Raw genomic sequence first — 24704 nt, forward strand, 5'->3', positions numbered from 1 at the left:
GCACTGGTGGTGTCCCACAGAGAGAGAACTATTTCTGCCTGCTGGAGGATGGGGGAAGCAGAGTGTTGGGGGAGGGGTGTGTGTGTGTGTGGCAGATGCTGGTTGACAGAGAGAGTGCTACTGGGTCCCCCCCCCCCACACACACACACTTCCTCCCACCGGACAGGTTCCCATGCACAAGATCAGTCCCTCTGCATCGCCTCACTTGATCAGGAGTGGATGCTGCCTGAGTGCAGGCATGACCCTATGTGGCACTGCTGTGTGGTTCCATGACCCCAGACTCTTTAGTGGTGGCTTATTGTGGGAAGGTGTCCTGGCACAGAGTCCAAAGTAAGGCAGGCCTCTCCAGGAACCTTGTGAGAAGGACTGGGGGAGTGGGGTTCCAATGTGAATGTATCATGGGGCTGAGTGTTCCAGACTGGCACTCCATGTGCACCCACAAGAAGGCCAAGAGGAGTGCACAGCCCCTTGCAGCCCACTGTTGGTGCCCATGTGTGTATATAGGGAAAGTGATGGAACTCACCTGAAGTGCATCCCCCAAGTTTGTCTGAAGCCAAGGAGACAACCTGGGATGAGAGAGAGGCTCCAAGGTGAGGAGCAGCTCGTGGTTGGCGGGCATGGTTGCCTCCTTTTTTTGCTCCTCCTCCTCCTCCTCCTTGTTGTTATCCACCACCCTGCCCTCCTAGAGGCTCATGTCAGGTGTGTCCTGGCTGGACTCCACGACAATGCGGGGAGGTGACTGTCTTCCCCTCCCAGGATGACATCCAGCTGCTCACAGTAGTGGTAGCTGTATGGTAGGTGTGCCAGAGCTCTTTAATCTTCATCCAGACCTGGTCCAGGGTCCGGGTGTGGCCTTTGTTGGCCAGGCTGGCAGTGATCCAGCCAGTAGATAAACTCGTTCCTCTTTTTGGTGCAGAGATCCTGGAGAGATCCTCCTCCCCTAGGACCTCGATGAGGCCCATGATCTCTGCACCAGTCCAGGATGAAGCTCTCCTGTGTCCCTGAGCAGTAGCAGCTGAGGGCACAGCAAGAGTACTGGCTGCTGTGGGAGGCTCTGAGGGAGCATTGGGTGTCTCATGACTCCCTCTCTAGCTTGCAAAGGTCACCACATGGCGGAAGCCCTTCTGCTATCTAGAATTTTAAGCTCCACAGGGAAAGGGGAACAGTGGAGATGCTACGTGTGGCCAGAGCAGCCAGAGGTGCAGTTGTGAGAGGCCTCTGGAGGCCAATTATTTCAAGTTAGCATCAGAAGAGCATCCACACTAACACTATTTCAAAATTAGCATTATTCTCCGACAATAACCGGTCAGTAATTTCAAAATAACGAGCTTGGTAGTGTGGATGCTCTGCTTATTAACTCAACTTAAGGGGCATTATTTCAAAATTGTTCCCTAGTGTAGACCAGGGCCAAAAGCGTGACCAGCAAGGATGTGTCTCCACCATCTTGCCTGCCAGCACACCAGTAAGGAGTCCCCTCTGCCCTAAAGCCCAACTTCTCTGCCCCAGGGGGCCAGGAGGGGCTGCTGGAGCAAGGTGCAGCCCCCAGAGCTTGTCTCTCCCTGGAGAAGTGGAAGTGGGGAATTGGAGGGGAGCAGCTCCTGGAGCCTTGCCCCTCCTCAGACAGCCTGCAGGCTGCAGGGAAGGGAAGGGGCATTGGAGGGAGGGGCTGCCCCTGAAGCCTGTCCCCCCTGATAGCCTGCAAGTCCTGGGGGGGGGAGGCTGCTGGAGGTTGGGGGCAACCCCTGGAGTCTGCCCTCCCAGAGAGCCTCCCAGTCTGACCCTCCCAGACAGCCTGCAGGCTGTGGGTGCTGCTGAAGGAAGGCAGCCCCCGGATCCTTGGCCCTGCCCCAGACAGCTTGCAGGTCACGGGGGGCCCTGGAGGCCAGTGGCAGACCCCAGAGACTCGGAACCCAGACAGTCTGCACGCTGCTAGGGGGACAACTGGAAGGGGCCAACCCCGCAGCCTGATCTCTCCCTACACAGCACACAGGCTGTAGGTAGGTGGGAAGGACAGAGAGCCTGGTCCCTCCCCAGACAACCTAGTTGCCAGGTTTGGGGGCACTGGAGGCTGGGGGCTGCCCCTAGAGCCTGTCCCCTGACAGACTGCAGGATGGGAGGCAGGATGGGAGGCAGCCCTCCTACTCTCACCCTCACACATACACACAGCTTGCAGGCCACAGTGGGCCACTGAAGGCTCCTCCACCTCAACAACCTGCAGGCTGCAGGGGGACTCTGAAGACCAGGATAAGCCCATGGAGCTAGGCTGAAGAATGGTGGGGGCTGCTGGAGGCTGGAGGATAGCCCACATAGCACTGCAGGGCAGGAGGGCAGCTGGAGGCTGGGGCCAGCCTGCAGAGAGCCACCTCTTCCCCAAAAGGCTACAGGATGGGGTGGGGAGGTGGTACTGCCCTAAGCAAGGTCCCCCTGGAGCAGCTGGGGGCTGCCCCCCCCCAACAGGATGCAGGCCATGGGGGGCAGTTGGAAGCTGGGACTGGCTCACAGAGACCCTACCTGCACCCAACAAGCACAAAGACCCAGATCATCTCCTCCCTGCAGAAGCTGCTCTCCGGGCAGGGCAGCCCCAGCCCCTCAGAGGAGCCACTGGGTGGGGAGCACTGCAAGAGTCCCTGAGAGGAACAACTGGAACAATGCTACCCTCACTATCACAGGTGGCCCCAGTAAGCCACATAACTCCCACTCCTGCCTTGAGTCTTGCACTCCCACCTCCTTTCCTCTGAGTTCTCTCATCCTTCTCCCTGCCCTAAGGCCTCCACCCCTGCCTTAAGCTCCCACCTTCCAACCCTCTCCCCTAAGCCACCCACCCCACCTCTCCTTATCCCCAAACCCTCAGTCCAGCCTTCACTCAGAATGCCAGAGTGGGGAACAGCTCTGTCAAAGGCTAATTGCATATTTGGGTGCATTAGTAGGATTGTTGTCAGCAGATATAGAGAAGTGATTATTCCCCTTTATTTGACACTGGGGTGAGGCCACATATTGCTTCCAATTCTGGGGCCCACATTACAGAAAGGATGTGGACACACTGAAGAAAGTGCAGCAGAGGGCATAAAAAATGTTTAGGGGAGCAGAGCACATTACTTATGAGAAGCAGCTGAGGGATTTGGTCTTATTTAGTCTACAGAAGAGAAGGGGGTTTTGATACCTGAAGGGGGTTCCAAAGAGAACGGAGACAGCTTTTCTCAGTGGAGACAGATAACAGAACAAGGAGCAATGGTCTCAAGTTGCAGTGGTGGGAGGTCTAGGTTACATATTAGGAAAAACTATTTTACTGGGATGGTGGTGAAGCACTGAAATGGGAGGTATTAGAGGAGGGAGGTGGTACTGGAAACTCCATCCCTAGAGATTTTTAAGTCCTGGCTTGACAAAGCTTTGGCTGGGATGATTTAGTTGGGATTGGTCCTGCTTTGGGCAGAGGATTGGACTCTATGACCTCGTGAGGTGTCTTCCAACCCTATGGTTCTATGATTTTTATGTACAGGAATACAATCTAGAAAATGCAAATATAATATTTGTTATAGTTTAAGTACTATGACAAGGTTCTGTAGTAGAAATATAATTGCCAATGTAAATGCAAAATATATTAGCACATTGGTTCTCAACTAAGCATGTGGGGTCCTCTAAAGGGCCATGAGCAAATTTTGGAGAGGAGGAGCAGCAATCAGGACCTGCATTACACTTGCTAGGGCCCAGGGCAGAAAGCCAAAACCTCATCACATGTGGCTCAAACCCGGGGTCTTATGCCCTACAAACCAGGACTGAAGTTGAAGCCTGAACAACTTGGCTTCACAGGATCCGCTGTGGCATGGGACCTGAATAATTGCTTTGCTTGCTATCGCCTAATGCTGGGCCTGGCTTTTATAAATAATGTCGGGGTAGCCTAGGATAGCAAATGTTGAGAACATACTAAGGAAATGATTGGATACTTCAGACATAAGCAGAGGTTGGAAAATGCATAATTCAGAAACTATATCTAAGTGCTAATTCTATGTCTGAAAAACAAATAAAACAAAAGCCTCCCTATGGCTTTTGTGATTGAGGCTCAAAAAAGATGTGTGCATGGCCTTCGAAAATGAATGTCAAATAGAGTTTGGGCAAAATCTACATTTTTCAAGTATTTTTCAACAAAAATTTGGAGCATCCAGGGAAGAAAATATTTTACTTTTTCATACATTATTTTTGCAATATTTTCATGGCTTTTAGGAATTATTTTAAATGTTTGACTATTTTAAAAACCTTTTATTACATTAACATTAAATTGAATAAACTTACATCTATTTTCCAAGTTCGTAGTGCTTTTTCATACTCATTCTGAAGATTAAGGAACTTTTCTTCATTTTCTTTTGCCTTCTCCCTTTGCAGCTCATTATCTCTTTCAAGGGTCTGCAATAAAATTAATTATCCAAAAAATAATCAATATCACATTAATGAATTTTGATGTGTTTTATGTTGCTTGGACCTTTGCTTCTAACATGCTGAAAGTGCCATACAGATCAGTGATAATGTGCTCACTCAACAATAATTTTCATAAATTAAGAGAAAGGTGCTTATAGTTTAGCTAACAGGAAACAGGGGGAGGTTATGAAAAAGAAATGGCTATAAAAGGGTATAAAAACACTTGCCATTATTCAGTTTCACTGCATAAGTTTTAATGTGCTGAAAAAGTAATATGAAGTGCAGAGCTGAGAACTATGAAATGTAGCACAATCAAATCCTAGTGTAAGGAAAAAACTACAGTATAACCAAAGAAAATATTTGTCTTCTGTTATCATGGCTTATACTCAAACTTTTTTAATAATGCTTTCTATAATTTGCATTCTTTAATTTAAAATTGTAAAACACATCTGTAGGAATGTCAAATATTTAGTGTATGTCTGATTGCCCTTTATTTTTATTGGTTAACTGAAATGGAATAAAAGTGGTAAAAATAATAGTAATATGCTATTATGTTTTTTATGCTGTCATAATTGTGCTTCTAATGTTTCAGGGCTTACTCAGATATTGTCATATTGATAAATTAAAAGCAAGCTCATATAAATCAACAGTAACAATTCTCATATATCTCTCCAGTACTGCTGGAATTTTTATCCTACCATATTTTTATAACAAAGTGCAGAAGATAAAACTTATGGTATCCATTACCTCTATAAAGATGATACAAACACATTTGAAAATGTAAACACGGTTATAATGCATGTAACTACATGATCAACTGGATTTATAGGATTTTGCTGTGGTTTCTATGAAACCACTTTGAAAATAATGTCATTTAAAAGGAATTCTTATCTACTTCAATTTATAACTACAAACATCAAATTACTTTTTGATTTATTTCACAATAATCTTAACATGCTTAAAATCAATGTCTAGTTAATATATCCATACTATAAAATATTTGGCGAACGAATGTAATATACAGCATTTAAAAACCTACAGTAGATCTTTCCTATATACATGTATGGAGACACTTACTTCATAATCTGAAAGGGAAAATATACTAACCCCTACCTAATTTAAAAAAAGATAAGCAGTACATTGTGCTGAACAATAACGATATACAATCTTAGTGTCATAATCTGAATAGTTAACTTTTATAGGAGTAGAAGAAATGTTGTGTAAGCCTGACAAATGATCTTGAGTTCCAGGAGTTGCCCTTTGAGATGTATTGCAAGTTCTCATTTGACTTCAGGTCTGTGAATACCCAATACATTAGCATCAACATTTTCCTTCGGGGTACTCATATGGATGCCACGTGTCCTCTGTTCCCTTGTGCTGCTGCCCTCTCTGTTTTCTCTTACCAGACAGACTCCAATACACAGAGCGAGGAGAGTAGGTTGTAGATGACACGTGCAACACAAATCAAAGAACAATAATTTCATATTAATATTTTTTCATTTGCAAGTGATTGCACATGTCCATTCTACTCACAAAGGCTATGTCTGCACTATGGTGCTATTTTGGGATACTGAAAGGGATTATTTAGAAATACAATGGGTTTACAGTTCTGAAGTCCCTGTAAACCTTGTTCCACGCTGTGTAGACAGCACCAAATTTTGAAATAAACTATTTCAAAATTAACTCAAAATAAGCTATACAATTTGCATAGTTTATTTCAAGATAAGAGTGCAGTGTAGATGCACCCAACTGGTTCAATCTGCAGGTAGGATCAAAGTTTGTCTGAATAATGATTAAAGGAGTGTATAGTTCAAATCTGGCATAATCTCAATACTGCTGAGAGATGGCATAATGGAAAGCATTAGTATGCAAAATGAAGACCAAAGTTGCTAGGTTACAAATGTTCAAAATAAGTACTTGGGCCAGAAAAGCTGGAGAAGCTGAATTGCTATTGTTGGCATCCTGTTTAGTGCAGTGTTACGGGGTCCACAGGCCCACCCCGCCCTGGGCAGCCACACTACCACAGTTGCCGCCCCGAAAGGTCCCAGTCTCCGTGACGCGGCGCCGGGTCGACCCTCCCATCGGTCGCGCAGAAGATCCCACGAGCGAGGAGGTGAGGGGGGTCCGGGCCCTCCCTCTCTCCAGACCCCAGCCCAGGGCCCTAAGGCGGAGGAGAGGCTCCTCTCTCCCCCGACCTGGCTGATGGGGCACAGAGCCGCAACGCATCAACCCTCGGGCTCCAGTACACCCACCCTGGGCTGCTTCCTCACGCCCTCGCTCGTCCGCTCACCAGCCGGCTTGTCCCGCTGCCTCTTCGTGTCTCTCAGTCCCTTCCTCCAGCGTCCTCCTCCTCGTCCTCCCCTCTGCTTCTGCTTCTACTGGCTTTATACCTGGGGAAGGTGCCGCCCCCGCCCCGCCAGAGCACCCACACCTGTGCTCACCTGCGGCTCCAGCTTCTCCTCCCCAGCTGTTTCCCCTCACCCCCAACGTCCTCCCTGTCTCCCACAGCTGTGGAGCATAGGGCTGGCTGGGGGCATCCGCGGGGCTGCCCGCCCCGAGGTTGGCGGGGGGGTGTTCCTTCCCCGTCGTCCCTGCTGGCCTTATCGTGGGGGGGTCCCTCCCCCGCGGTGTCCCGGACTGCATTCAGGGAGCCGCCAGCCAAGCGGCGTGTACCGGCTACCCTGCTGCCTGCGTCCCCGGCGGCAGCGGGCCAAGCCGCGGCGCTCCTTTCTGCCCCGCTGGGGGGGCACCCTCGGTGTGGGGTTGCCTCACCCCGTCACCACCCTCCCCCATGCTGCTCAGGGTCCCGTCAGCTCGACCGCCTGCCGAGCGGCACGTTCCGGTTACCCCACCGGACGCGTCCTCGGCAGCGGCGAGACAAGCCATGCCGCTTTCTCCAGCCTCGCTGGGGGGGGCCCCTTTAGTGCGGGGTTGCCTCACCCCGTCACATGCAGTTATATTGTCCATGTTATACTACATGAGACGATCCATGATGGAAATCTTTGAAGAGAAATTGGAAGGTTCTTCATCCTTTTTTCAACTTTTACGAACAATTGCAAGGACAAATTAACAATTTATTCCTGCCCAAGTAAAATGTTAAAATACTCTCTTAATATCCAACATGTGGAATCTCACCTAAGCCTGGTGCTTATACTCATGAGTAAAATTGTAAAACATAGTTTCTCATTTCCAAAACAATCAGGCAATGTTTTGGTTAAAAACTTTGGATGAGGGCATAGGCATATCTTGTTCTCATAGAAAACTGCAGAGGGGTAGGTTTAGAAATGAGGTAGGTTTAAAAGTTAAAATAGGAAAAGAACAAGTTAAAAAAATTCTTAGAAAATGTAGATGTCTTCAAATCTCCAGGGCCTGATGAAATGCATCCCAGAATACTCAGGGAGCTGAAAGCTAAAGGCTCAGATATCTCCTCTATCTTCTTTGAAAAATCATGGAAATTGGGAGAGATTCCAGAAGATTGGAAAAGGGCAAATATAGTGCCCATCTATAAAAAAGGAAATAGGAACAATCCAGGAAACTACAGACCAGTCAGTTCAACATCTGTGCCAGGGAAGTTAATGGAGCAAGTAATTAAGGAATTCATCTGCAAACACCTGGAAGATAATAAGGTGATAGGTAACAGCCAGCATGGATTTGTAAAGAAAAAATCTTGTCAAACCAATCTGATAATTTTCTTTGATAGGATAACAAGTCTTGTGGATGAGGGAGAAGTGGTGGATGTGGTATACCTACACTTTAGTAAAGCATTTGATATGGTTTCACATGACCTTCTTATCTGTATGAGAGAGTGTTACTCACCTTGTGCAGTAACATCTGTTCTTCGAGATGTGTGTCCCCATGGGTGCTCCACTCGAGGTGCTGGGCTCATCCCAGCGCCGCAAATGGAGAATCTTCCCTAGCAGTAGCCCTGCTGGCCTGTACATGCGCTCCTGCTGTCTCACGCTGTTTGCACCGTTACAGCTGAGCGCAGGCTGGCTTGTCAGTTTCCTCCCAATCGGAAGCATCTGAAAGATAAAAACAAAAGCTCCGAAGCAGGGAGGAGGGTGGGTTGTGGAGCACCCACGGGGACACACATCTCGAAGAACAGATGTTACTGAACAAGGTGAGTAACTCTCTCTTCTTCGTTGAGTAGTGTCCCCAGGGTGCTCCACTCGAGGTAAGTACACAGCAGTGGTCTAATGCTATCGTTGTGCTTCGGACTTATGGCCTCTGCACTGTGGACAGAACTGCTTGCACCACCGCTGAATCGTTCTTCAATATTTTCGCGAGAGCATAGTATCTGGCGAAGGTAAGAGCAGATGACCAAGTTGCTGCACGGCATATGTCCTACAAGGGTACACCTCTAAGGTAAGCACTAGATGCGGCCGTGCCTCTGGTGGAGTGGGCATGAGGTCATCTTGGTAAAGGCTCATGCCGTAGGGCGTAACAACGTGTGATGCAAGAGACGATTAAGTTGGAAATAGGTTGTGCGGAGAACTGCTGGCCTTTTGAACGCTCAGCAGTGGCTATAAAAAGACGCCGAGACTTCCTGAAAAGACGCGTTCTGTCGAGGTAGAAGACCAGAGCTCGTCTGATGTTGAGCGTATGTAGACGCAATTCTTCTGGTGAAGAATGCAGTTTTCGATAGAATGTTGGCAGACTTATGGGCTCGTTTATATGAAAAGGAGAATTCACCTTCGGGAGGAAGGGAGGATGGACACGGAGCACTACCCCATGCCCAGAGAATAGCATGTATGGTGAGTCGATGGATAGAGCTGCCAATTCACTAACTCGGCGTGCTGAAGTGATTGCCAGCAGGAATGACACCTTCATCGTGAGCATGTGCAAGTCACAAGTTGCTAACGGCTCAAAGGGGGGGGGGCGAGTTAGCGTGTCCCACACTAAAGCCAAGTCCCATGGCTATGGTGGAATCTTGTAAGCCGGATACAGATTCTTGAGCCCCTTTAGAAACCTTTTAGTGAGTGGATGGGCGAACAGCGAATGACCGTCTATGGGAATACGTAAGGCCGAGATTGCTGCCAGATGAACCTTAAGTGAAGCCACTGCCAACCCCGCCGTCCTCAGGTGGAGAATGTAATCGAGGACCTGCTGAATAGGCAATGACAGAGGGTCAAAGTTCCTTGCCGCACACCAAGATTGGAACTAATACCATTTGTAGAGGTAGGTCTTGAGAGTGGTTTGGCACCTGCTGTTTATCAGCACATATCTCACCGCCAGAGAGCAGGTCATTTCTGATGGCTGGAGCCAGCTAGGAACCACGCTGTCAGGACCATGCAATTGTTGTCTGGGTGCACCATCACACCGTACTGTTGAGACAGTAAATTGGACAGCCTCGGTAGTTGTCGCGGCTGAGCCACGGACATTCTCAACAACTGCGTCAGCCAAGTCTGTTGGGGCCAAAAGGGTGCTATGAAGATCACCGTTGCGCCCTCCAACATTATCTTCTTCAGTGCCCTTGGAATGAGAGGAAGAGGAGGAAAATCATAGAGAAGATGATGACAACTCCAGTCGAGTAGGAAGGCATTCCCCAAGGAATTCGTGCCAATGCCTGCTCGTGAGCAATAACGATGACACTTTCTGTTGTGATAGGTGGCAAAAAGGTCTATACTCGGGAATCCCCAAAGATGGAAAATATCGCGAACAACTTTGTTATGTAACTCCCATTCGTGATGGGGAAGGAAGTGTCTGCTGAGGGTATCGGCAATGACATTGTCCTTGCCAAGAAGGTATGATGCAGTAAGGGTTATACTGTTCCGAATTGGCCAGTCCCACAGACTCATAGCCTCTGCGCAAAGGGGGCATGAGCATGCATCACCTTGTCTGCTGATATAATAAATCGTGCATATATTGTCGATGAGAATGTGAACCATGAGACCTCGGATGATGTGGAGGAAGTGCCTACAGGCACTGAACACAGCTCGCAACTTGAGGAAGTTTATGTGCTATAGGGCTTCCTGGGGCATCCAGAGCCCCTGAACCCGATGCTCTTGCAGATGGGCACCCCAACCGATCAAGGAAGTGTCCGTTGTGATCTGCATTGAGGGCTTCTGTCTGCATTGAGGGCTTCTGCCTGCTAAGAAATGTTGGGGGCTGCCCCACCATGTTAGTGAAGCCCTGACGTGTGGGAATAGATACTGTTCTGTTCGTCCTGTGTACACCCAGTGTGTAAACAGTGAAAAGCCAGTGCTGAAGGCTGTGTAGGTGGAGTCTTCCATGTGATACCATATATGTGGTGGTGGCCATATGCTTGAGCAGCTGAGGGCAGGTAAGAATGCGAGATTTGGGAGCAGTTGACACAGTCTGGACCAAATCTCGAATCAGCTCGAATCTCTTTGTGGATAGGTATACCCTTGCGCCCAATGCATTGAGCCTCGCGCCAATAAATTCCAGATTATGACTTGGCATCAGGGACGACTTGTCGAAGTTGATTATGAGCCCCAAAGCCTCGAACACTGCCGTGGTGGTGGCAACTGCCTGTGAAGCCTCGTTTAAAGTAGGGGCCATTAATAGGCAGCCGTTGAGATACGGGAAGATCGAGATATCAAGACGTTGAAGGTAAGCAGCGACTACTACTAGGGTTTTGGAAAACACTCGTGGCGCAGCTGAAAGACCGAAGGGTAGCACCTGGTATTGGTAATGTTCTGTGCCCACTAAAAAACGAAGGAATCCCCTATGGGCTGGATGAATTGTTATATGGAAATAGACGGCCTGCAAGTCTTCATTTCTGTTGGCATTGTCTTGGTCTCTGCTGCTTGTGTGGTTTGGTATGGAATGTGGCGTGAGAGAAAGGTTTCTGCTTATTATAGGGTGCGTATCTCTTGCTCTTATACAGAGGCTTGTACATACCCAGAGTTCCCAACGTCATACGGGAGTCTTTGTCTGAGTGGAACACCTAATCAGTGGACTGAGAGACGAGCAACTGACGATTGAAAGGCAAGTCTTCTACTTTATTCAATAAATCCTTCAGGGCAGCAGCCTGATGTAACCAGGACGCATGACACATTACTACAGCAGTCTCTGTGGCACGAGCCGCTGCATCGGCAGTGTCCAAAGCAATCTGCAATGCTGTTCGGGCTGTTGTATAGCCCTCCTTTATTACCGCCTTTAGAATTTGGTGTTTCAAGTCCAGTAGATGTTCCAAAAGAGGTATTAATTTTGAATAATTATCAAAATCATGGTTTGCCAGGGGAACCACATAATTACACATTCTTAAAGCTGAAGTGGCGGAAGAGTACACTTTCCTGCCTAGGATGTCAAGGCGTTTGGCCTCCTTGTCATTTGTGGTATTTTTAGACTGTGCTGTCTTGGACCTCTATTGTGCTACGTCCGTGACAAGGCAATTGGGCAGAGGGTGAGTAAACAAGAACTCCATACTTTATAAACCAGAAGGGTATTTCTTATCAGATCATTTATTGGTCGGTAAGGAAGTAGCTGGAGTCTGCCAGATGTCGTCGTCAATTTCCAAAATGGCATCATCAAAGGGAGGTGCCAAATTAGATTTCTGGGAAGGTTGCAGGTTCTTAAGTAAGGGATGGTACTTTTGTTGAACATCCATAGTTTGAATGATCTGAGATTGAGCAACCCTCTCAGAAACGAGGAGTAATGGTAGTTTGGAATAGGAAGCCTAGTCCGAACTACCTAGTCTGTGCCGCGTGTAGCCACGCAGCACGGAGTCCGCACTAGCAGACATTTAAAAATGGCGGCGCCCGGCGAGATGCAAATGAAGCCCAGGAAATTCAAATCCCGGGCTTCATTTGCAACTCCGGTTGCCTACTTTACCACCCTAGTTCGAACTAGGGTGGTAGTGTAGACATACCCCATAGGACAAAAGAGGATGTTTACATATGATTGCCCACACATTGAGACATCCCAGCATTGGAAACAACCTTGAGGACTTTCCTTTGCACATTTAAAAACCATAAACCATTCCATGCTCCATGTATCTATCTTTATGCACAAGAATGATACACACACTAAAATAAGATATACAGACCCAGCAGATTAAGACATCGAGATTGATAGGTTACATAAGGCAATGTGTTCCAAGCATCTTCAAGTTATGCATATTCATGTCCATGAGTCCATTTCATAAAACATGGGGGAGGGTCCCATCACACACAACACTCCTGTTAATACATCTGTAAGACATGGGAAGTAATTTTTCCATTCTACTCTGTACTGATTGGGCCTCAGCTGGAGTATTCTGTCCAGTTTTGGGTGCCACATTTCAAGAAAGAAGTGGAAAAATTGGAGAAAGTCCAGAGAAGAGCAACAAAAATTATTAAAAGTTTAGAAAACATGACCTATAAGGGAAGACTGAAAGAATTGGGCTTGTCTAGTTTAGAAAAGAGGAGATTGAGAGGGGACGTGATTTCGGTTTTCTAGTATCTAAAAGAGTGTTTACAAAGAGGAGGGAGAAAAATTATTTTCCTTGGCCTCTGATGATATGACAAGAAGCAACAGAGGGTTAGGTTGGACATCAGGAAAAACTTCCTGTCAGTTTGGTTAAACATTGGAATAAATTACCTAGGGAGGTTGAGGAATCTCTATCACTGGAGATATTTAAGAGCAGGTTGGACAGACATCTATCAGGGATGATCTAGATGGTGCTTGGTCCTGCCATAAGGGCAGGAGACTGGACTGCATGATCTCTTGATGACCTTCCAGTTTTAGTAGTCTATGATTCTATGAAGATATAGTGGATCAGATACCAGAGTTCTCAAATCATCTACTTTTCTTGTTGAGGTAACAGACACCAAAAAGGCTACCTATACTGAAAAATGGATCAATAAACAGGTAAGAGGAGGTTATTCACCTTGACTGTAACTGACATTCTTCAAGATAAGTGTCCCTGGGGGTGCTCCACAGAAAGTGTCAGAGAGTCCCAAAATCACAGAGCAGATCCTTCCTAGCAGAGCACTGGGGGCTGCATGTGTGTGGTACCGATGCTACCACACATGCACAGTCTCCCTCCTGTCAGTTCCTCCTCTATCCAGAACCTGGCCTGGTGGAAATTTTTTTTTTTTTGGCTCGAAGGAGAGGGGAGTAAGGGATAGTAGTGAAGCATCTCAAAGAACATCAGTTACATTAAAGATGAGTAACCTCCTCTTCGAGAGATGTCCCTGGGGGTGCTCCACAGCAGGTGACTGCAAAGCAATTTGTGTGATGAAGGTAGGGACTACGGATCAGGAAGGTAATCTGTCTTTACTATGGCCTTTGATACTATGGTAGAGAGAAGAGGGCCGGTGGTGCTTAGTGAAACTTGTTCTGATGTGCATGTAGCAACAGCAAATACAGGCAGTCCCCGACTTACGCGGATCCGACTTATGTCGGATCCGCACTTACGAACGGGGCTTTTCTCGCCCCGGAGCTCATGGGCGGCGGGTCGCCACCCGTGTCCTCCGGGGCGAGAAAAGCTTCTCCCGGTCTCCCTGGTCTGCGGGGGGAGTCCAGCAAAGCCGCTGGACCCCCCCAGCAGACCAGGGACACCCAAGCAAAGCCACCCAGGAGGCGGGAGTCCCGCTGCCTGGGCGGCTTTGCTCGTTTGCCCCGGAGCAAAGCCGCCCAGGCAGCGGGACTCCCGCCGCCTGGGCGGCTTTGCTCCTGTCCCCCTGGTCTGCTGGGGGGCGGCTTTGCTCTGGTGTCCCTGGTCTACTGGGGGGGTCCAAGCGGCTTTGCTGGACCCCCCCAGCAGACCAGGGGGACAGGAGCAAAGCCGCGGAGCACGCCCGCAGCGGGACAGCCCGGGCGCGCTTGGGCTGTCCCGCTGCGGGCGTGCTCCACGGCTTTGCTCCTGTCCCCCTGGTCTGCTGGGGGGGAGGTGCAGCTAGTGCCCCCCCCCGCAGACCAGACTTTTCTTGCCTACCCCTGGGGTAGAGCAGCTGGGGGCTGCTGGGTTGGTCCCGCAGCGCCGCTCCGGACCAACCCGGCAGCACCCCAGCTGCTCTGCCCCAGGCATCTTGATTCAGCCGCTGCTGGTCAGTTTCAACAGCGGCTGATTCAGGACGCCTGTGGCAGAGCAGCTGGGGTGCTGCTGGGTTGCTCTAGTAGCGCCGAGGAGCTGCGCTACTGGAGCAACCCAGCAGCACCCCAGCTGCTCTGCCCCAGGCGTCCCCAAGTCAGCTGCTGCTGAAACTGACCAGCAGCTGACTACAGGAAGCCCGAGGCAGAGTTGCTCTGCCCCAGGCTTCCTGGAATCAGCCGCTGATCAGTTTCAGCAGCAGCTGACTTGGGGGGGCCTGGGTTTCTTAAGTTGAATCTGTATGTAAGTCAGAACTGGCATCCAGATTCAGCCGCGGTTGAAACTGATCAGTTTCAGCAGCGGCTGACGCCAGTTCCGACTTACATACAGATTCAACTTAAGAACAAACCTACTGTCCCTATTTTGTACGTAACCCGGGGACTGCCTGTATATCATCAATGAGAACCTTTCTCAGGTAAACAACCACTCTCGTGGAGTGTGCATGGACTGAGGTAGGTGGTGATAACTGATTCAAATCATAGCACATTGTGATGCAATCAGAGATCCAGCAGGTTAGTCTGTGAGATGATATCTATGCCTCTTGCTACGCTCCACAATGGAGATGAAGGATCTTGGGGATGACCTGAAGGGTCCCATTCTGTGGCGATAAAAGAAGAGCAGCCTGTGGACAACTAGCTTGTGCATCGAAGAGGTTGGCATGAGGCCTGGAAAAAAATATAGCTAAGTGTATTATTTGATTAAGGTGTAAGGTAGAATGTATTTTGGGTAAAAACTTTGGACATGTCCGTAGAAAGGCTCTCTTTAAATAAGATGGTGAATGGTGGGGTCTGCCATTAGGGCAGTCATCTCTCCCACCCAGTGTGCTGACATTATCGCAACAAGGAATGCCATTTTGAGTGTTAAGTGGAGAAGGGAGCATGTGGCCACAGGTTCAATTGGAGGTTTTGTGAGCGCGGTTAGTACCAAATGTAGGTCCCATAATATCTGTGGGGCAGCAACATCAGGATATAGCCCATGTAGGCCTTTGAGGAAGCGTTTGGTTGTGGCATGTGTGAAGACCATGGTGTCATTGACAGTCATGTGGAATGTTATTATTGCTGCAAGATGTACTCTAACTGAGCTCAAAGAAAGGTGAGATTGCTTGAGGTGAAGTAAGTATTCAAGGATTGCAGGTAGGAGGACATCCTCCAGCATTATGTTACGGGAAGCAGCCCAATGTACAAAACGAGACCATTTGTTACTGTATGCCTTTCTCATTGTAGGGGCCCTGTGGAGAAGCGTCTCACATACCTGGTTTGAACATTATAATTCTATGCTCATGAACCATCTAGGTACCACACCCTGAGGTGAAGCCTGAGAAAATCTGTGTGGGGAGCTTCAATTCCTGTTTGGAGTCGTATACTCGAGTTGCATGGAAGTGTGATTGGATGATGTAGGGTCATTCTGTTCAACACAGGAAACCACAGTTGCCAGGGTCAACAGGGTGCTATTAGGATAACTCTTGTTTTGTCCTTCCATATTTTGATGAGTACCCTGCTGAAGAGGGGAAAGGGAGGGAATGCTTAGAATAGGTGATTGTTCTACTTGAGGACAAGAATGTCTCCGAGTGAGTACTTTCTCATGCCCGCTCTGGAGCAATAGAGTGGGCACTTTTTGTTTGTTCTGGTAACGAATAGGTCTATGTGAGGGTATTCTCACTGTGCAAATATCTCTGTCAGAACTGAATGGTCAATCTGCCACTTGTGATCTTGTAATAGGCCTCTGCTTAGGGCATCAGCTGTGGTGTTTAGGGTGCCGGGGAGATGGCATGCGCTTATGGAGATGCCATGAGTGAGGCACCCGATCCAGAGTGCTATGACTTCTGTGCATAGAGTGTTGGATCGTGCCCTGCCTTGTTTGTTAATATAAAACATACAAGCTATATTGCTGGTATATATCCTGACTTGTGTTCCAGTGATGTGAGGTAGGAAATGTTGGAATGCAAGCCCAATGGCCCTAAGCTCAAGGATATTGATGTGTAGTGTCCTCTCTGCCAGAGTCCATAGGCCCTGGGTTATTAGGTCTCTCGTGTGTGCTCCCTAGCCTGTGAGGGAAGCATTCGTGTTGATGATCACTGTGGGTTCTGGGGTTTGGAAGGGTATGCCCCTGCATAAATTGTACAGCTTTGTCCACCACAATGTTGCTCTTTTTGCCGTGTTGGGAAGTGACACTGTTTTGGTCAGGGAGTGTAGGTTGGGCTTGTTATTTGATCTGAGCCATCCTTGGAGGCACCTCATGGCATTGTGGACCCCAGGGTTATAGGGCACCATATATCCCGTGAGTTGTAAACAGTTGTGGATTGTGATGCATGGCATTATGCGGAGTGATTGTACTAGCTCGCAGATCCTTAGGAATCTATCAGGAGGCAGAGAGGCGGTGGCTGAGTCAGAGTTGTGGTGCACGACAATAAATTGTATCGACTGAATTGGCATAAGGACTTACTTGTTCTCGTTGATTAGGTGTCCCAGCAATTGGAAGCATTGTTGTATCAGATGGGTGCAGCGATAGGATTCATATCAAGTTCTTGTCTTGATAAGGTAATCATTGACATATGGATAAATGGTAACGTCCTGTTTTCTGAGGTGGGCTGTAACCACCACTAACGTCTTGGAGAAAACCCTCAGAGGTGTAGAAAGTCCAAAAGGTAGCAGCGTATATTGGTAGTGCTATGTACCTAGGGTGAAACTGAGAAACCATCTATGAACAGGTCAAATGACACATGAAAATATACGTCTTGTAAATTGAGGGACGAAAACCAATCACCGAACTCCAGAGAGGAGATAATGGTGGATAATGTGACCATTTTGAACTTTTACCTCTTTACAAATTTGTTCAGGGCCCTCAAATCAAGAATTAGGTGCCAGCCTCCATTTTTTTCTGAGTGAGGAAGTTGTGAGAATAAAATCCAGTCCTCTGAAATTCTGGGGGAACAGGTTCTATACTAGCACCTAAATGTAGAAGGCGATCTACTTCTTGTTGTAATATAGTCTCATGAGAGGGGTCCCTGAAGAGGAATGGGGTGGGTAGGTGGAATGGAGGGATGGACATGCATGTGATGGTGTATCCAAATGAAATTGTAGCACCCATTTGTCAGATGTAATATTGCGCCATTTGTCACAGAATGGCAAAAGATGATAGGTGAAAGATTTCCTAGTGTTGGGAGCTCTGGAGAAGTTGAGGTGCTTTTCAGTTTCTCAACCGACACCTCAAACGTGCTTACTGGGCTGAGGCAGATGGTTGGAAGCATTGCCCTGATTGTGTCGACGCTGCTGTCTGCCATGGCCACATTGTTGGTGTGGTGGATGCTCTTGCCTTTGGTATCGGTACATGAACTGCTGATATCTCGGCCTCTGGTATGGTTGGTATCTATATTGCCTTCTCCTTGTTGCAGATGTCTGGATGCCAAGGTATTTTAGTGTGGCCTGGGAGTCTTTCATGGAATGGAGGACATTGTTGGTTTTAGATTAAAAGAGCTTTTCACCCTCAAATGGTAGATCTAACACAGATGACTGGATTTCTCGAGGGAAGTCAGAGGAATTGAACCATGAAGCCCGTCTTATGACAACTGTCAAAACTGTTGCCCTTGTGGCCGTCTCTGCTGCATCTAGGACAACTTGAAGGGCTGTCCTAGATATTGCCTGGCCCTTTGCGATGACTGTTCTAAGCTGTGTCTTTTTCGCCTCTGGTATATTTTAAATAAAAGTATTAAACTTTGTGTAACTGTTAAAATCATATTTACTGAGGAGCACAGCATAATTGGGCACTCTTAGTTGTAATATGGCGCTGAGGTGTACACCTTTTTACCAAGCGTGTCAAGTCTTTTATTATCTCTGTTGGATGGTGTGGAATGGTTTTGCTGTTGTTTATTTCTTTACTGCACCACGTCAAAGATGGTGGATGAATAAATAAAAACTCTGACCCCTTTGGGGGAGACTTAATAGTTCGGTCTGCCTTTTTGTAGGTGGGAGGAATTGAGGCAGGGATTGTCCAAAAGATTTTGGTAGGTTCCATGATAATTGAGTTGATAGGCAAGGCAATTTTTGAGGAAGGTGTAGCCTACAGTATGCTGGTAAGCTCATGTTGTGTGTCCTGCACTTCCTCCATCGCAATGTTTAGGTCAGCTGCGACTCTCTTAAAAAGTTCCTGAAAAGGGATGAAATCTTCAGTAGTTGCCGAGGGCAATGGCATGATAGCCTCGTCTGTCACAGATGGTGAGTTTGTGTCTAATAATGCATTCTGACCTAAGTTGGTTCATCAATTTCATTCTGTTTCCTCTGTGTTAAAGGGGATTGGGACAGGAGTCTGTCTCTTTTTGTGATGTTGAGGTGTAGTGGGGTGGAGTGGTCACCCACTGAGCCAGAGGTGGAGAAACCCCTCTGGGAGCCATTTTGGGCCCAGCCTAGCCCCACCCTCTCACCTGACCAGAAGCTAAGGGGCGGGGCTAGGACTATAAGAAGACTGCCGGGGAGCTCAGTCAGGGGCCAGCCTCTGAAGGAGAAGGAGGCTGTCCAGAGCTCCTGCCTGGGGAGGCTGAGACCTGGCCTAGGCCTCTCTCAGCGGCCACCCCGAAGGCTAGCCAAGGCTTCCCTGCCAGAGCTACAGAGACCTGGCCAAGCCAGCCAGCAGATCTGGCCCGAGCCGGTGGACCAGCTGGAACCCTGATGGTTGCCGGAACCCCGGGCCCAGACGAGCCCGCAGGACGCTGCAGAGCTTCAACCTCTTGACCCCTAGATCGAGCTGCCCGGACCCTGCTGGGACAACACCGCTTTCAACTCCCTGGCGGACCTGCGGGAGGTACAGGTACCGGGGAAGGGGGAGATGAGAAGTGGCCCAGGGGATAGCACGGGCTGAGAGCAGCCCTCGGCCAGCAAATTGTGGGCGGGAGCCCTGCTGAGCCAGTCGCAGCTGCACGGCTGCATCTAGGGCCCCTGGGCTGGGGTGCAATGTAGTGGGTGGGCCTGCGCCCCCCTGCCACCCACTCATCAGGTGGCAGTCTCCCCCTCACCGCTGCTGCGGGTGCACTACCGGCCTCGCTCCAGAACTAGGAGCTTCTACAAACTTGTGTGTGTTTGAACTTATTCCCCAACGGCCCGGGCCTGAAGCAAGGCCGGGCGCGCAAACTATTGCCTTTTAATCCCGACCTGAAGCAAGGCCGGGAATAAACTCGCTGCCCTGGACTATTGTAAGGCACGGTAGCGCAATAGGACAGGCGTCTCACCCCGTGCCGGAGACGGGGGTACCGCCTCCTGAAGGCCTACCGGCCTATCACACTCCCCCGGAAGGGGGGGAAAGCTTAGGCTGTTGTGGACATTGCCGGAGGGCAGTGTCCTGAAAGGATCCCGCCACCTGCCAGCACGTCTAATTCCCCAACCCGACAGCAGGTGGCACTGTGGCGAGCGAGAAGCAGCTACATGAGGTCATGGACTCCAATATTGCCATTGCTGTGGATAAAGCATGGGTGGTGGTATCCATGGGTATGGAGCCCTGGGGGCCATGCCCATCCTGGTAGGGTGAGGCAAAGTTGGCATGGGATGAGTGTCTTGATTTTTCTGTGCATGGTGACAGCTGGGGTGAAAAAACCCCAGCTCCTCATCGTCGTCACTTGATAACAAAGTAGGTGATGTGTATTTGGATGGTGCTGAGTAAGATAGTTTGTTGGTGCTTAATAATGGAAAGTTAAAAGTTGATAAGACCACAAGGTGTCTCTGATGCCAGAAGCTAATAGTGGAAATAAACAGCACCAAGGCTAGTGATGTTGCACTTGGCGCCAGTGCTGGTGGTATTCCAGGCCCAGAGCTCACAGCTTTGTGATCAGCAATGGCTGGACAGTGCTGATAGCCTGCACCATCAGATGTTGTGGTGCTGTGGTAAGCACTCTTGGCACTATGATCTCAAGTGGTGCACTGTTTGGCGCTGTACTCAGTGCCAACATCTCTGAGGCAGGCACTGAATGGCCTGTAGATTCTGTGTAGGCATCGTGTGAGGCGCGTTTGTGGGGAGCTCAGTCAGCACCAAAGGTGCATGGCTTATCGTAAGTGCTGGGGCATGAATCATAAGCTTTTTTCCCCTTCCTGTTGGTCGAATGTCGTTTAGGCGACTGCAGGTCTTATGGCAGAGAGGCAGCACATTTGTTTGGGGATTCCTTGGGTTTGTCCCCCTTATTATTGGCAATCTGCTGAGCACCCAGGTCTGAGGAAGGGTGTTTGCCCTTCTCAATCATGAGCATTTTTAAATGGAGATCTGTCTCTCTGCGTTTGCGCCTTAAGTTTAGCACAGTGTGGGCAGTCCTGTTGAACATGGGAGTTCCCAAGAAACTTGATGCATTTTGCGTGGCCGTCTGAGGCCAGCATTGTCTCATTGTAGTCTGTGGAACGGTGAGCCCATCATCCCAGGTGGGTGATCTTAAGTGGTGAGAGAACCAACTTCGGGACAAATGGCATGGGGTTTGGGTTTTTTTGGTGAAGAATTTGTTAAACAACTAGAGAGAAGAATTTGGAGTTAACTAATCTATTTATCTACACAGAACTACTGAGGAATGATGAGCTGAGGACGGGATGAAGGAACTGAGGGAAAGGTGGCTGTGCATGTGTGACAGTGCCAGATGGTGCCGTGCACCTCACATGCTGTGCATGCATGACCCTCAATGCACTGCTAGGAAGAATCTGCTCTGCAGCGCTGGTACACACAGACACCTGCTGTGGAGCACCCCCAAGGACATCTCTCTCTCGAAGAAACAGTGAAGCCATTAGTTTTGCCAGTGCTAATTTAAATCACCAGGGTAATAGGATTCTCTCCTTGGGATATAACTGATCCAGACCCTTCAGAAATCTGATAATCACTCTTGTTTCTCCATCCATATGTTAATCAAGGGGTAAAAAACCAAGATAGCTGATAGTGGAACCCTGGCAAGACTAAGGGTAAGACCTCGCTGTTTCAGGCATAACAAATAGTCTAGCATGTGTTGTATTGAAAACCCCTAACTGGACCTGACAGAGAGACTTTCATTTCAACAGTTAAAACTACCTAGTCTAAGGCTTCAAGATGATACTTTGTACCTCCTTTGAACAGATCTCCTCCTGAGGTGTTGACCATGGAGTATCCAGGCTCTATGAAGGACCACCTCTATAGCTGTGGCCGTATAATATCAGATATGGGTCTTGTGGTAGTGTCAGTGAAGTTGAGAGGCTCAGTAGTGGAAAAGCAATACACAGCAATACAAAGCAATATCACTCAAACATGGTTCTGCTTGATTTTTAACAACACTGTGTAGGAGCAGAAACAGAGGATATGTTGTACATGAGTTGGTATTTCCAGGGAAACAGGAAAGCACCCATCAGAGACCTTAAGCTGCCAAAGAACAAAATGGATGACACTTCTTGTTGATGCAGGTTGCATACAGGTCTATGTGTCAGAACCCCCTCCTCCCACATCTGGACAATGATTCTGCCTATATCTAGGCAGAGACACCACTCATGGTAACTGATGAAAGACCTGCTCAGCAGATCTGCCAGACTGTTCTAGGCACCTGTAAGGTGGGGGACTTTGAGACTGATTGAGTTGGTTACATATAAGTCCCAAAGCAGTGTTGCTTCTTGGCAAAGAACGGTGTATCTGGCCCCTTTCTGATTGTTCAAACAGAACATGGGTGCTTGTTGTCCATAAATATAGTAAATTAATTCCCTTAAATATGGGGAAGGAACGATTGGCAAGCTAGGCAAATGTGGAGAACAAAATCCTGGCCAGACCTTAGCCTTTGAATCTACAGAGATCCCTGGTGCCTCCCCAACCTAGGGCAGAAGCATCCATAATCAAACTCAAAGTCCAGTTGATGGGGAGTAAATAGATCTCTATGGAAGGGAAAAACCGAGGCAGGGTCATTTGCAGGGCCACTTTAAAGTCGCAAGGGAACACTCAGATGGTAGCCACACAATGACGTTCTGCAACAGATACAGCAGATAAAATGACCAGTGCCTGAATAAGTGCCAGATGGACCCTTCCTAGGCCCTGAGCTACCCTTTTGTGTGGCAGAGTAAGAGGAATTCTGCCTCTTAGAGTTAGGACAAGTTGATGGTAACCTGGATTTATGCCCCTTAGGGGAGCAATGTTCCTTTCTTTCCCCTGACATCAGAAGTTCTACCAGTTGAAGAGGAGAATATTTTAGAGATGTGACCCTTAGACTACATCTAGGGTGTGTCTAGACTACAGGGTTTTGTCGACAAAAGTGGACTTTTGTCGACAAAACTATACCTGCGTCCACACTGCCTTTGAGTTATGTCGACAAAACTCAGCAGTTTTGTCGACGTATGTAAACCTCATTCTACGAGGAATAACGCCTTTTGTTGACAGAGTTCTGTCGATAGAAGGCATTATTGCATCTACACTGTCCTTTGCGTCCACACTGTTATGTCGATAAAGCGGCTTGCTTTGTCGACAGAACTGGCTGCAGTCTAGACGCTCTTTGTTGACAGAAGCTTTGTCGACAGTATCTGTTGACAAAACTTCTGTCGACAAAACCCTGTAGTCTAGACATACCCCTAGACTGCAGGCTTCTTTCGGAAGAAACAGAAGTGGCTGGTTTTCTGAAAAAACTCTGCAGTGTAGACATAGTTACAAGTTGCAGAGCTGACCATATCATTTTTTGAGAAGGATTGCTTAGAGTTTTCATTCCTGCCTACTCCAGGGCATGAAGAGGAATGTATCAGTCTCTCCAGCAAAACCAGTTTCTGTGTTCTGCTTGGGAATGACTTGTAAATTGCATATCTCGCAGGAATGTACCTCTCACCAAGGTATAATGATGGACAGTTATTAAAACTTGGAAACTTTTGTTCTACTCTAAGAGATTGATTTAGTAGCAGGAGATTTCACACGGAAAATAAGATGTTTTTATTAAAGAAAAAAGAATCACCAAAGAAAATTTATGATTTGTGACTAAAGCCATGTCTACACTATCACTTATGGCAGCAAAACTTATGTTGCTGAAAAAAACACACCCCAGAGCAACATAAGTTCTACTCGCATCAGTGATGGTATGTAGAAGGTGAGGGGAAAGTTTAAGCTCCAGTCACTCCTTAGCCTCTTTGATGAGCCTTTCAACTAGGATACCAACAAAATCCAGTTTTGAAAGTTGTGGGGGTTTTGATTTTTTAATAGAAACATATAGGCTACGTCTACACTGGCCCCTTCTTCGGAATAGCCATGCTAATTTAGAACTTTGAAATAGGGAAATGCGCGGGGGATTTAAATATCCCCCGCGGGATTTAAATAAACATGGCCGCCGCTTTTTTTCCAGCTTGGGGAAAAGCTGGAAAAGAGCGTCCAGACTGGCGCGATCCTCCGGAATAAAGCCCTATTCCGGAGGATCTCTTATTCCTACTTCAAGTCAGGAATAAGATATCCTCCGGAATAGGGCTTTATTCCGGAGGATCGCGCCAGTCTGGACGCTCTTTTCCGGCTTTTCCCCAAGCCGGAAAAAAAGCGGCGGCCATGTTTATTTAAATCCCACGGGGGATATTTAAATCCCCCCGTGGATTTCCCTATTCCAAAGTTAGAAATTAGCATGCCTCTTCCAAAGAAGGGGCCAGGCTAGACGTAGCCATATTGTCGGGGAGCTGGATTTGCTTTTACAGTTCATCCAGAAATGTATTATTTCTCCTTCATCTTCAGGTGGAATCCCTATCAATGCTCCAGGGCAGGTAGGCCCTTGGAGATTTTCTGCTACTAAAAGTTAGAAGTTAGGCAATATCTGAGCTTTTTGTTCACTGTGTAATCCCCTTTACATATGTAAGTGGTTCTAAACACCTTTAGAAAGATAGGCTATACAGGCAGTCCCCGGGTTACATGGATCCGACTTACATCGGATCCCTACTTACAAACGGGGTGAGGCAACCCCACACTAGCTGCTTCCCCCCAGCAGACCAGGGAGACACGGAGCGGCTTTTCTCAGCAGACACCTCAACTTGAGAATAAAGGACTGAGGGAAGTGAGGTGTGGGAGAATAAAACTGAGCTCTGGATAAATGTTTGGCTAGAGTTTCCCCTACAATATGTACCAGTTCCGACTTACATACAAATTCAACTTAAGAACAAACCTACAGTCCCTATCTTGTACGTAACCCAGGGACTGCCTGTATCTACACTAGAAAGCTTACAGCAACACAGCTGCAATGATACAGCTGCCCTGCTATAAAACCACTCATGCTCTCTATGTTGACAGGAAAGCTCTTTTGTAGACATAGCTACCGCCACTCATTGGAGGT

At 48.0% G+C, this 24704-nt stretch overlaps 1 protein-coding gene and 1 long non-coding RNA gene across 2 annotated transcripts in view; one reads left to right on the plus strand and one right to left on the minus strand.

Moving 5' to 3' along the window:
- The window catches only part of CCDC73 (coiled-coil domain containing 73), a 204963-nt gene that overhangs the window by 54031 nt on the left and 126228 nt on the right, over nt 1-24704 (minus strand). Inside the window, exon 12 of the mRNA XM_089778828.1 lies at nt 4288-4398. Within this exon, the coding sequence (XP_089634954.1) occupies nt 4288-4398 (111 nt within the window). The remainder of the gene's footprint in view (nt 1-4287; nt 4399-24704) is intronic.
- On the plus strand, nt 14831-22840 carry LOC112546775 (uncharacterized). Its single transcript, XR_012903219.2, has 4 exons — nt 14831-15101; nt 18566-18660; nt 19044-19243; nt 20973-22840. It is a non-coding gene; the product is annotated as an uncharacterized LOC112546775 (long non-coding RNA).

Source organism: Pelodiscus sinensis, chromosome 5 (assembly GCF_052426305.1).
Source record: "Pelodiscus sinensis isolate ZL-2025 chromosome 5, ASM5242630v1, whole genome shotgun sequence".
In the NCBI taxonomy this organism is placed as follows: Eukaryota; Metazoa; Chordata; order Testudines; family Trionychidae; genus Pelodiscus; species Pelodiscus sinensis.